General features: G+C 39.2%; 1 protein-coding gene and 1 pseudogene across 1 annotated transcript; both read right to left on the bottom strand.

Annotated features, from left to right (window-relative positions):
* Window positions 1-5,675: 5,675 nt before the first annotated feature.
* LOC138835563 (olfactory receptor 2C1-like) lies at window positions 5,676-6,685 on the bottom strand (annotated as a pseudogene).
* A 3,163-nt stretch (window positions 6,686-9,848) lies between these two features.
* On the bottom strand, window positions 9,849-10,805 carry LOC138835562 (olfactory receptor 2B11-like). The gene has a single exon (XM_070034046.1). The coding sequence runs from the start codon at window positions 10,803-10,805 to the stop codon at window positions 9,849-9,851; it is 957 nt and encodes a 318-aa protein (XP_069890147.1).
* Window positions 10,806-14,351: the final 3,546 nt, after the last annotated feature.

The following is a 14,351-nucleotide window of genomic DNA, read 5'->3' as shown; positions in this document are numbered from 1 at the left end:
GCTTTGCTTTTCTTTCTTTTTTATTTTTTTTTGCCAGTCATGGGGCTTGAACTCTGGGCTTGCGCACTGTCCTTGCGTTCTTTAGCTCAAGGCAAGTGCTCAACCAGCACCACTTCTGGTTTTCTAGTGGTTTATTGGAGATAAGAGTCTCACAGACTTTCCTGCCCAGGCTGGCTTTGAACCCTGATCCTCAGATCTCAGCCTCCTGAGTAGCTAGGATTACAGGCATGAACCACCGGTGCCTGGCTTCATTGTGTTTTTCACAGCACCATGTTCCCTCTTTTTTTGTGTGTTGTATAGAGACATATATTAATGGGTGTAAAAGTCTTTTAAAAGTTGGAAGGAAAATTAGTCTTGAGGCAGGAAATGTTGGTCATGGGGCTTGAATCTGGGTCTGAGCACTGTCCCTCAGCTCTTCAGCTGAAGGCTACCATGCTACCACTTGAGCCACAGCACCACTTCTGGTTTTTCTGGTGGTTTATTGGAGATAAGAGTTTCATGGCTTTTCCTGCCCTGGCTGGCTTTGAACCATGATCCTCAGATCTCAGCCTCCCGAGTAGCTAGGATTACAGGTGTGAGCCACTGGCACCAGTTTAATATTTTATTTTATTTGAAAGGTGATACACAGGGGTTATAGTTACATAAGTAAGGTAATGAGTATATTTCTTGTTGAACAGTGTCTCCCCTGCCCTGTTTCCTCCCACTTTCCCTCTCCCTGATTTTCCTCACCCCCCCAAATTGTAAATTTAATCTCTAACATAGTGTCTTGTGAGTGTCACTGTTGCATTGGTTCATCCTTAGTCCTTTGTTGCACCATTTTGTAATTCCCCTTTCCTTCCCCAAATCAGATAAACTGTATACAAGACACAGGGTACCGGAATAAAAACAGTGACAACAGGGGATAAACCAAAGGGAAAAAATGAAAGACAGAAGAAATAACTTCACACAGTACATTTAAAAATACTCTCTGTTTTCATATCTTGGAGTTCATTTCAATTAGCATCATTTTATATGGTCATATGTACATAGCTGTTGAGCTACTGTGAACCTCTACCAGGACTATCCTAGGCATATACTATTTATTACAAATTAGGGAAATCATATAGCCTATTTTTGCGGCGTTATGGCTTACTTCACCTAATATGATTTTTTCCCAAGTCATTCCATTTCCTTACTAATGGGGAAAGTCATTCTTTCTGATGGAAGCATAAAATTCCATGGTGTATAAATACCACATTTTCTTTATTCATTCATCTACTGAGGGGCATCTGAGTTGGTTCTATATCCTAGCTATGGTAAATAATGCTTCAGTGAACATGGTTGTGCTGGTACCTTTAATGTAGCCTTGTTTGTGACCATTTGGTAAATGCCCAAGAATGGAATTGCTGGGTCATAGGGGATCTCTATGTGTAGTCTTTTGAGGAACATCCATACTATTTCCAGAGTGTTAGAACCAGTTTACATTCCCACTAACAGTGTTGTGGCATTCCTGACAAGGGCCTTCTTTTTTTTTTTTCTTTCTCTTTTTTTTTTTTATTGTAAGAATACCGTACAAAGGAGTTACAATTACATGGGCAAGATAACGAGTACATTTCTTATCAAGCATTGTTGCCACTTCTTTGTTTCCCCTTCCCATCCCTTCCCATACTCCCTCCTTCCCCCACCCGGTCCTCCCCCCAACCCCCATCAAAGTTGTAAAGTTCGTTTTTCGACATAAGGACTTGTACATCTCATTGTTGTAATGGATCCACCTGTATCCCTAGTTAAACGATTTGTTTTTTCCCATCCCCTCCACAAATTATACCAACATCAAATACAGTAAAAGCATGGGTTATACCATGGGGGGAGGGACATACAAAGCAACAAAGAAATCATCTTATGTTAGAGACAATTGCATGAAAGGAAAAAAAACCAAACATTTGAATATTTATCTTGGGGTTCATTCCCCTAACATCAACTTATCTGACCTTTTCTGCTTGACTCAGACATATACTAGTTATTGTAAATAAGGGAAACCATGGGACCTGTGTTTCTTTGGGCCTGGCTTACTTCACTTAATATAATTTTTTGCAAGTCTTTCCATTTCCTAACAAATGGGGAAATGTTTCTGATGGAGGCATAGAATTTCATTGTGTATATATACCACATTTTCTTGATCCATTCATCTACTGAGGGGCATCTGGGTTGGTTCCATATCTTAGCTATGGTAAATAATGCTGCCATAAACATAGTCGTGCTGGTAGCTTTAGTGTGTTTGTGTTTGTGATCATTTGGGTAAATGCCCAAAAGTGGGATTGCTGGGTCATAGACAAGCTCTATGTGGAGTCTTTTGAGGAGCCTCCATACTTCTTTCCAAAGTGGTTGAACAAGTTTATACTCCCATCAACAATGCAGTAAGGTTCCCTTCTGTCCACATCCCCTCCAGCACCTGTTGTTACTAGAGTTCTTGATTCTAGCCCTTCTAACTGGGGTGAGGTGGTATCTCAATGTTGTTTTGATTTGCATTTCTTTTATTGCTAGGGAGGTTGAGCATTTCTTCCTGTGTCTATTGGCCATCCTTCTTTCCTCTTCAGAGAAGTTTCTCTTTAAGTCTTTAGCCCACTTATTTATTGGGCAGTTGTTTCTTTGAAGATTTGTTTTGGGGGGATTCAATTTTTTAAAATTCCCCCCAAAACAAATCTTCAAACCCTGCACCAGAATCAACTCCAAATGGATCAAAGACCTCGGAGTGAAAGCAGACACTGAAAACATTACAGGATGGAACAGGAGAAACCCTAGGTCTCCTTGGCACAGGATGAAATTTTCTTAATAGAGACCCAGAAACACAACAAATCAAAGAAAGGTTGGACAAATGGGATTGCATGAAGTTGCAGAGCTTCTGCATGGCAAAGGACATAGCTAGCAATATCAATAGAAAGCCCATGGATTGGGAGAAGATCTTCACTAGCCATACAACGGACAAGGGTCTCATATCTAAAATATACCTGGAACTTAAAAAATCCTACCTTTTATTCTGTTACATTAGTAATTAAATTTCAACTTTAGTTGGGTGCCAGGGGCTCACACCTGTAATCCTAGCTGCTCAGGAGGCTGAGACCTGGAGGCCTGAATTTCAAAGCCAACCTCAACAAAAAAATCCACAAGACTCTATCTCCAATTAGCCAGCAAAAAGCCAGGCTGGAGACTGCTTAAGTGATAGAGCACCATCCCCGAGGAAACTGAGAAAGCAAATACCTAAACCATAGTAAAGATGCAGGAAGAAGAATGAGGACATAAGCTTTTCCCCTTGAAGATTTTCTGAAGCTTGGTCGTGTTGCTGATGCTAACACATTTTTTGGTTCCACACTGAGGAATGTTTAAACTCAGACAATTTGCACACAGGCAAGACAACCACCAGCTATGTGATTGGAGACTGACATCAAGGAACAGACATTTCTACTACAGGAAAGCTGTCCTTGTGCATTTCACTGAGATTAAAGACAACCAAGCACAACTTGGTCAGCACAGCACAAAAGCATATTGGAAACTTGTCTCTCAAAAAGAAGGTTCAAGTCCTGGTACCTGCAATGGGAATTAGGCTTCTTCTTGGAGACATAAATAAACCAAAGGAGATGAAATATTACCCAGAGAGTAGGGTGGCATAGGAAGTTTATTTTATTCTCCTCTGTGTTCTCAGGAGTTTAGAACAGCATCTGGCATAGTGTGAATTTCCCATAAATATTTCTGGGAAGAACTTTTTAGATGAATGCATACAAATGAATACTATGGGATAATAATGCTATGGTGTAGGGAGAAAAGGGGAAAGAGCATCAGGAGTGAAATAGCTTTCCTCTGCAGGTGACATCTGAACAGAGAGTGGAATGTAGAAGGAAAATGAGTTGTTCAGTAACTGCAGGGCTAGCCTTGAAGACAAAAGAGAATGGGGAGTGCAAATGTCCTGTGGTGACAGAATCATGGGATCTGCATTTTTAGCAAGTTCTCAGATGATGCCTGTAGAGCAGGTCCATGGAGCATGCTTTGAGTCAAGCATTGACTGGGGAGTCTGGAACCAAATCAGAGAAAATATTGAAGAGCTGAAGGGTGAGGTCATTTGCATGGGCAAAATAATTTTCTCTCAAAAAATGTCTAAAAGAGGAAACATTAAATTATCAGTGCTTTAGTCAAGCTATATTTTAGGTGACAATAATTCTTTTTTTATTGTTACATGTGCATTCTCTACGTTTATTTTTAGAAGTATTTTTTTTTAAAAGTGTGTCAGTGTGGACTGTGCTTGCCAGTAGACAGGTCACTGCTCACTAAGAAATAAATAAAAAGCTTGTTTTCAAATTGAAAAAATTTAGAGAGGAATCATAGGATAGGAGCATAGAGTACTTGAGAGACGAAACTCACAGTGATCAAAGGATTTTTTCATCCTTTAAAGTCAGTCTGGAGAATTTATCCCTGCTCAGCTGGACTATGATGGCTAATAAATAGCTACTGTTTTGTGTGTGCTGGTTCTGGGGCTTCAACACAGGGCCTTGCATTCTGGCTTATCCTGTGCACTCAAGTTTGACACTAGCACTTGAACTACAGCTCTACATCTGGCATTTGGTGATTCATTGAAGATAAGAGCCAGCCCAGACGGGCTGAGAATGTAGTTACATGGAACTCTCATACTGTGGGTAGAGCCGGTCAGATCTGGTTGAGTAAGCACACTTCCTTCTCATAGAGACACGACCCACAGGCACATCTGCCTAGCTTGCCAGCCATGAGCTGTCCACGCTCCCTACATGCCCCCAGGGACCAATCAGTGCATGTCACCAAGCAGTGCCCGTCACAAGTGCCTTACATCAACTCCCCGCTAAGTAATTGGCTGGGAAGGACTCAGGAGGTTGGGAAAGCTGGGGCTATAAAATTCCCCCTTGTGCAAGAATAAACGAGTCCTGCTTAAGCCTGTTCTCCCAACATGTGTTCCTTGTGCACGACATTCACGCTTACCTCCTGCCGGAGATCTAGCCCTACATCATACAACATTGGTGAGAATGTAGGTAGCAAGCACCATGAAAAGCAGCATGTGGAGGGTTCTTAAACAACTGAAAACAGAAGTATTTTGTGATTCCACTATATCATTCTTGGCATGTATATGAAAGGAAGGTAAATCAATACACAAGAGAAACATCTACCTATTTGTAATTTTTTGCTTTAGTTTTTCATTTTATTATTTCTCAAATAGCTATAAAACACAAAAATAGCGAGAGAGTGATAAACACAAAATTTATCATGATAATTACATTTCAGGAGAGAAGAAATTATAAAATATGATTTGATAATTACTAAAGAAGATACATATACATATAAATACATGCATATAGTACTTTGTACAACACACATATTCATATTTATTGCAGTTCTGTTCAGAATGGCCAAGTAGAGGAATCAGCTAATAAACCCAACAACTGATGAATGGATAAAGATAATATGATATATATATATATATATATATATATATATATATAGTGCAATATTACTGAACCATAAGAAAAGTGAAATTGTGCCATTGTCAGGTTTTTAGATGGATTTGGGAATCATGTTGGGAAAGATAAATCAAGATAAGAAGGAAAATATGGCACAATTTTTTCTCATTTACAGGATCTAGTCTTAAAGGCTTAAAGATACACATAAACATATACAAACTCTCAAAGAATCAATAGCCAATTAACAAATCTGGCTTTGAAATACTTCCTCCTTCCCTGGAGTTGTAGGATCCTCTTCCTTGCTGCCTTCATGTCCTTGTTTCTCAGAGTGAAGATGAGTGGATTGAGTAGTGGAGTGATGATACAATAGAAGAAATACAGGAACTTGGCCTGAGTGCTGCTGGCGGTAGGCTGGAAGTACATGTAGATGGCTGACTCGAAGTACATGGTGACAGCCACTAAGTGGTAACTGCAGGTGCTGAGTGCCTTGTGCTTTTCTTCAGCTGTTGGTAACTTTAGCACAGCCCTAGCAATGAGCGTGTAGGAGATGAGCACCAGAGGGGAGACATCAGTGCAAAAGGGATGGCACCCAGACTCAAGGAGAGGTGGTTAGCCATAGTGTCTTCACCAGCCAGGTGTATTAGAGCAGGCACCTCACAGAAGTGGTCCAGGGTGTGAGGACCACAGTGGGGAAGCTGGAGGGTGAGTGTGGACTATGGCAGGGAATTGGCCAGGACAGAACCAGGATACAGCTACCAGCCACACACATGCCCAGGGATGCATGATGAGACTGGATCTGAGAGGATGGCAGATTGCCACACAGCCACCAAAGGCCATTACTGATAACAGGACACATTCAGTACCACCTGTCCAATGGAAGTGGTAGGCTTGTGTGATGCATCCCCAGGAGGAAATTGTTTTCTCTGGGACCCAGAGGTTGGCCAGAAGCTGATGACCATAGTGCAGGTGATACAGAGGTCCAGTAGCAAGAAATTGTCCAGGAAGAAGTACATGGATGTCTGGAGTCTGGGCTCCATCATGATCAGAAGGATGGTGGTGCTCTTTCCAATGAGAGTGAGAATATGGGAGACCAGGACCACCGCAACGATGGGGATATGCAACCATGAATACTCTGAGACGCCCAACAGGACAAATGTATTGGGGAGACTCAGATTTTCTCTTTCTTTGGCCTTCTGCTTTACACATATACAAATATATGTGCATATATACATATATGTATATGTACATATATGTATATCACAATGTACAGTATATATAATATACATACATACCATGTATGTATATTACTATGCATGTATATACACATACATTTACATATATTACTAAAGAAAGAGATAAAGCTTGAGGATAGAGTTTTTCTATTTCCATAACTCTAGGACAATGTCCATAAGCCTCCCACTCTATTCATAGAATGATTCCTCTAATAGAATTTTTAAATACTGGGTTATTCTCTGTCATACTACCCTATGCTCTGCTTTGAAGGAGGGATAAAGTTAAGTGTTAGAATATTCTAAACATAATCAAATAACTCATAGTCAACTCAAATAATAATAATTTTAAAATGATATTCCCCTGTTCACTCTTTCTTCTATGTCCTTACTATCTTTAAAATCCCCGCCCCCCCCACCATTTTTTATATTCCAGTCCAAACTGGAAGATAAAACTAAACTGCCCTCATGTCACATAAAGAGATCACGCTGTCTTTTTCTCTAGCACATCTCTTCCAGGAAAATTATCAAAGGAATTCCTACCCAGTGTGTTTTTTTTTCTCAGTCCAGTTGGATTTAGGATGTAGGAGGTGCGAATAGCAGATTTTACTTTGGCAATGTTCAAGTAGCTACATAATTATTCAGATTTCTTTCTTGAAGGAGGCCATCAAATGAATTTTAACTTAGAGCCTTGCAAATTCCACTCAGTTATTGTAATGATAAAATATACAGGACATGCAATTAAGCATAGCATATATATGTGTAGTATATTTAAGTGTACAAATTAATGATATTAAGTATATCTGTATTGTTCTCCATCACTACCATTCATTCAACTCTAGAATCTGTTCATCTCTCAATCTAAGTAGTGCTAGTAAACAATACCTCCCCATTCATCTGTTCCTCCCTAGCCCTAGATGCTGTCACTCATCATTACACCTGATTCTAACTAGTCTCTACACTTCAGAGAAATAGAATCACACACTATTTGTTATTTTTTTCTATTGGCTTCTTACATTTAAATAATATCCAGATTCACCTATGTTGTGGCATTTATCAGGATGCTCAACTTTCACAAAGGCTGAGTAATATTGGATTATATATGCATATTACAGCCTGTTATATAGTTACAATCCCATATTTTATTTATTTATTTATTTATTTATTTATTTATTTATTTATTTATTTATTTATTTATTTAGCTAGTCCTGGAGCTTGAACCTTGGGTCTGAGTGCTGTCCCTCAGCTTTTGTTCTCAAGGCTAATGCTCTGCCACTTGAGCCACAGCCCCATTTCTGGGTTTGGAGTTAAGAGTTTCACAAACTTCCCTACATAGGCTGGCTTCTAACCCCATTCCTCAGGTCTCAGTTTCCTGAGTAGCTAGGATTATTGGTGCCTATCCACTTCTATATTTTTTATTGTAAATATTCTACTATAAACTTTGGTATAAAAATAACTGCTTGAACTTCTGCCTTCAATTCCTTTTGTCTTTTGTCAGTTGTGGGGGGCTTGAATTTAGGGGTGTGGGAGCTGTCCCTGAGATTTTCACCCTAGGCTAGTGCTCTACCACTTTGAGCCACAGCACCACTTCTGGTTTTCTGGAGGTTAATTGGAGCTAAGAATCTCATGATTTTCCTGCATGGGCTGGATTTGAACCATGATCCTCAGATCTCAGCCTCCTGAATAGTTAGGGTTACAGACTTGAGCTACCAGTGCCCAGATCCAGTTATTTTCAGGGCACACACAGAACTAGAATATCTGTCTGTTTATCTATCTGTCTGTCTGGTCATCTGCCTTTCTCTATTTATATCTAACATCATTCACAGAACTGTATGGGATCACATTCCTATCTTAAGTACATTTTCCCACATTTGTGCCAACACTTTTTTCCCCCAATCTTTTTTTGGTTTTCTTGGTGTAATTTTCATGTGATTGGTGTAGGTTTCCTTGATTATCTTCTCGGTTTATAGGTTGAGTTTCTTGGATGCTTCTTTTATTGTACTTCATTAGCTCAGAAAATTTTGTGCCATTATTTCCTTTAGTTTTCTCTCCTCCCCCAGTATTCCTGCATTGCTATGTTGCTCTGGTTGATGGTATCTTACAGGTCATTACAACTGATTACCTTTCTGAAATACTTTTCTGTTCTTCAACTTTATGATGTTTATTGGTTCATGTTTATCTACTGATTGTTTCTACTGTTTGCTGAAATGTGCCTTTGAAATCTGCAGTGTTTCTTACTATTTCATTTATTGTCCTTTTATTTATACAATTTTCATTTGTTTTTATGTTTTGTTTCTTTACTTATATTTAGAATTTGCTCATGTATAAGTTTCCCCTTACCCACAGTTTTATTTTTCACAATTTCTTTTCTCTACTGTCTACGACAGTTTAGATACAGTCCATAAAATATTCTACAAATATGCAATTCATACATTTTAAATAACTTATGATGGCATGCTATTATGGTTGTATTTTAAAAATATTGGTGGCTGTTGCTATTTCCTTACTGTATCTAATTTCTATGTTGAATTCTAAAATAGGTAGATTTGTATAGAGGAAAACATAGATAGATAAATTTACACTAAATATTTGCCAGTCAATGTAAAGAAAAGCTTCTATAGGAGGAAACTTGAATTACAGGAGGAAAAAAAGTCATTTCTGATCACAAAAGAGGAAAAGAATTCATTTATTTTTTATAATGTCTTGATAATATCATACTAAACTCAGGGAGAGTTTAAATCTATGGAGAAAATGTGTAAGACGGTCTTTCAGTTTCATATTACACAAATGTAGGGATAATTGAAAAGGAAGAAAGCAGCTTAAAAAGAGACAAATTGAGGGTGGGGGTAGTAAAAGAAAAAGGAAAAAGAAAAAAAGAAGAGCTAGAAAATTAGAAATGAAATAACTCAATAAACAGAATTACTTAAATCTATAAAAACACATGGCCTATTAGAATTACATGTTCAGAATCAGCTTAGCTTGCAAATCTCAAGCATTATGATCATGTGAGGGGTCAGATGTTTGGGATAAAGGATTTTTGAGGTTCTCAAATCTCTCAAAATACTTTCTGCTTAGCTACTAATTCTGGAAATGTAACATGCTCTGAGCAAATAATACATTTGCCCAATGTTCTTGAATAGATGGCAAGTGCAACATCTTCAGATCATCACAATCTGCACAGCCTCCTGATCCTTACAAGGAGTCTTCTGAGAGCTCCCTTCACATCCTTATTCCTCAGCGTATAGATGAAGGGATTCAGGGTGGGGGTGACTATGGAATAGAAGAGAGAGATAAACTTGCCCTGCTCCTGGGAGTGTCTGGAGGGGGGCTGCACGTACATGTAGATGGCAGGTAGGTAGAAGAGAGAGACCACCACCAGGTGGGAAGAACAAGTCCCAAAGGCCTTGTGCCTTCCCTTGGAGGACTGGATCCTGAGCACAGCTCGGGCAATGAAGCCATAGGAGAGAAGGATGAGAGCTAGGGGGACAAGCACAAAGAAGGCCACCACCACCGCTAATGTTGTATCATTCACGGTCGTGTCAGCACAGGACAACTTGATCATGGCTGGCACCTCACAAAAGAAGTTGTTTAGCACCTGCCGCCCACAGAAAGGCAATTGTACAGTCAGAACCACTTGCACGAGAGAGTTGCCAAAGCCACTGAGCCAGGCCACAGCCACCAGCTGCTGGCAGAGAGAGCGGTGCATGATAAGGGCATACCGGAGGGGCTCGCAGATGGCCACGTAGCGATCCAGAGCCATGATGGCCAAGATAATGCATTCAGTGCCTCCCAACCAGTGGAAAATTGCATATTGCACTGTGCAGCCTCCATAGCTGATGGTCTTCTTGGAGCTGCCAATGTTGAACAGTATTTGGGGGACCGTGGTGGTGGTATAGCAGAGATCCAGGAAGGACAGGTGGCTGAGGAAGATGTACATAGGGCTCTGGAGTTGGGGATCCAGGCGGGACACCAGGATGATGGAAATGTTTCCCAACATTGCCAGCACATAGGAGACCAGGAGGACCACAAAGAGAGGGAGCTCAAGCCATGGTCGGTCAGAAATACCCACAAGGATGAAATCTGTCAGGGAATTCCCCAAGGAGCTCTGGTTGTCATTTCTCATGCTGAGGCATCTTCTGGTAGCTGTTAAGAGGTTCAAATAAATAACTTCTGAGCTAAATAGTGAAATCGTTTTCAGATGCCAGTGTCTTCTCTTTCTTGGTAACAGCCCTGTCTTACCATTCTTACCTCTGTGGAGACACTGGGATGTGGAGAAGTCAGAAGCAAAGTCAGAACAGCAGCATACAATTCATAGTTTCTCCTTTCTCTTTGTGATCTTAACTAAACCATGTAGTCTCTCAAAACTTCACTTTCTGTATCTGTTAAAATGAGGAAAACAAAACTTGTTTCAATGTTTGAATCCTGAGAATGGTAAAAGTCTTTATGGGATGTATATTGTATGAATGACAGTTTTAAATAAAATTTCAGGTCTTTAAAATTTATTGGTATTGGTCTGGGAATGTGAGTCAGTGGTAGAGTGCTTGCTTTGCATGCATAACGCTCTGGATTCAATACCTAAGTAACACATAATCAGATTTTAGGATTTTTGCTCAAGGCTAGCACTCTAACACTTTGAGCCACAGTGCTACTTTCAGTTTTCTGGTGGTTATTTTGAAATAGGACTCTGATGGATTTTCCTGTCCCGGCTCACTTTGGCTGTTGATCCTTAGACAATTATATATTTCATATATAATTGAAATATGTTGTAATGTTACTCTCAATTTTTTTGTTTATTCTCTCCTTCCCCCTTCTTTTCTGTTTGATGTATGATCTATGTTTATCCATATAAATAATTATATATATATATATATATATATATATATATATATAAATTCCATCTCACTCATTAGAATGGCAGCCATGAGGAAAACAACAACAAAAGCTGATGAAGATGCAGAGAAACAAGAAATTTCATATTTTCTTGTTGATAAGTGCAGTAAGTTTGGAAATCAGTATAGAGGTTCCTTGTGATCCTGTCATACCACTCACTATTTGAGCAAATATCCAAAGGAGTGTAATCCATAACCAGAAGGGCACCTGTCTACCTACGTTTATTGCTATGCTGTTCATAGTAGCCAAACAATTGGATCAACTGAGGAACCCCAAAGAGATGAACCACCCCCACACCCATGTATATGTATGTATATACAGATGATGTATATCTATATCTCTATATAAAGATGAATTAATAAACACACATATATGTGTATTAAGAAATACTACACAACAATAAAGATAAATGGAATTGTTTCATTTACAGCAAATGGAGAACATCATTTTGAGTGAAACAAAAGTTTGAAGAGCAAAATTTTGTATGTTTTCAATCATATGTGGAAGCTAGGCCTAGAAGACATATATATATATGTTTCATATATATATATATATATGTTTCATATATATATATAGGCCTAGAAGACATATATATATATGTTTCATATATATATACATACTTATATATATATATATATATATATATATAAGTATGTATATATATATGAAACAGAATTTTGAACAAAGGAAGAAAGTTCTTGTGTAGTAGGAAATAACCCTTGGGATTTAATGAAAAATAAAAAGCCATAGAGATTGATACAAGGCTAACATCTGTCTCACATTGAAGTGATGTTTAGATTCCAGATAGACTTTTTACAAGCAGCTGTTATCTCTTAGTGATAGGAAATGCTGTCAATTTAGTGTCTGGATGCATTTGCCATCAGGAAACAAGGGCATTACCATCTGTTGATTTGTAGCTTTTCTACAGAGCTCCTTTAACTTCCAACATCCCACTCTCGAGCCCTGCCAGTTCTAATGGAAGGGCTGTGCTCATTGATAAACCTGAATATAAATGCTGCATGCAAGTAATTAATGGAGCTTTTTTCCTTCAAATGATTGGTTTGGTGATTTTCCCACAGATTATAAAATTTATAGAGATCAATTTAACTTAGAGGTTGCATCAAGCAGACTCCCATAAATTCATACTTGGAATAACTCCATTGTTATTTGAAAATAATTCCAATCCTAATGGTTAAGTATAAGTATTGGTTTCTCCTTCCATAGTGTGAAGGTACACAGTGTTTGCTTTAATGTTCTCAATCATATTCTTGTGAAAAACTGATTGTATTTCCGTCCACTATTCTATCAAGAATACTTAAAGACATTTTTTTTTTTTTTTTTTTTTTTTTTGCCGATCATGGGGCCTGAAATCTGGGCCTGGGCGCTGTCCCTCAGCTCTTCAGCTCAAGGCTAGTACTCTACTACTTGAACCACAGCACCACTTCCTGCTTTTTCTGCTTATGTGGTGCTGAGGAATCGAACCTAGGGCCTCATGCATGCAAGGCAAGCACTCTACCACTGAGCCATTTTCCCAGCCCCTAAAGACAGTTGTTTTACAAATGGAAATTTGTCTCTAAATAATCAGGGTCTGTTTTAACACAGAAAGCTGTGATAGGGCAAAGTCAGGCTTAGCACTTTTTGTTTTATTTGTCGGTCATGGGCTTGAATTTGGGTCCTGTGCTCTGTCCCTGAGTGTTTTGCTCATGGCTGCTGTTCTATCACTTTGAGCCACACTTCCAATTTTGTGGTGATTAGCTAGAGTTAAGTCTCGTGGACTTTCCTATCTGGGATGGCTTTGAACTGAGTCCTCAGATCCCAGTCTCCTGGGTACGTAGGAATTCAGGTGTGAGCCACCTATGTCTGGCTTTGACTTAGCACTTTTAAAAATTAATTAGTTTATTTTTGTGGTGGACTTGGGGCTTGAACTCAGAGTCTGGGGCTGTCCCTTAGCTTTTATTGCTCAAGCCTGGTGCTCTACCACTTGAACCTTAACACCACTTCTGGCTTTTAGTTTGTTAATTAGAGATAAGGGGTTTTTCTGCCTGTTCTGGCTCCAAATCTTAACCCTCAGATCTCAGCCTCCTGAGTAGCTAGGATTACAGGTATGAGCCACTGGTGCCTGGCTTACCGCACCTCTAAAACCTACTTTATATAGATCATATTAGGAGCCATGTCTGGGCTCATCTGCTTTCACAATGGTGAGAATGATGGTGAGTTCCTGGTCCCCAGGAGTGTCTTAGGTAGACAGAATGAGGTGGGCCTCTGGGCTGACTGGTTGTGGTTGTAGCACCTCCTTCCCTCAATGTCTGACCTCACTCACTGAATCTTCCCTGGGGCTTAGCTTACAAGGTCTTTGCTTTGTTTTTTTATTAACATATTAACACACATTGGGATGGGGTAGAGCATACTATTTTTCACACATGCATTAATCAAATCTAACCCTCCTTTTCCACCTCCCTCTACCACATCCTTCCCAATACCTAATCCCTACCCCTCTTTCAGGTGGACCTTTTTTAGTTTCTGCATATGAGGGAGAACATAGTTTTCCCCCCTATTTCACATGGTCTAATCATTTTGCCTCAGACAAGAAGACTTTAGTCTTTTAATTGTGTCTTTTCTGCATTGTGCATCCATTTTCTTTATCCATTTATCCACAGATGAGTATCTCAGCTGATTTCTTAGTTTAGGTATTACAAATAGTACAGCAATAAATATTGGCATGCATGTGTATCTAGTTTGGTGATTTAATTTTTGTTAAAGATATACATCCAGGAATGGG

The sequence above is a fragment of the Dipodomys merriami genome, unplaced genomic scaffold (genome assembly GCF_024711535.1).
Source record: "Dipodomys merriami isolate MVZ:Mamm:240054 unplaced genomic scaffold, mDipMer1.0.p SCAF_24, whole genome shotgun sequence".
Taxonomy (NCBI): Eukaryota; Metazoa; Chordata; class Mammalia; order Rodentia; family Heteromyidae; genus Dipodomys; species Dipodomys merriami.
This window is presented reverse-complemented; position numbering and strand designations above follow the sequence as displayed.

Coding starts and splice junctions, on each gene's coding strand:
- LOC138835562 (XM_070034046.1), bottom strand. CDS start 10,805: ATGAGAAATGACAACCAGAGCTCCTTGGGGAATTCCCTGACAGATTTC.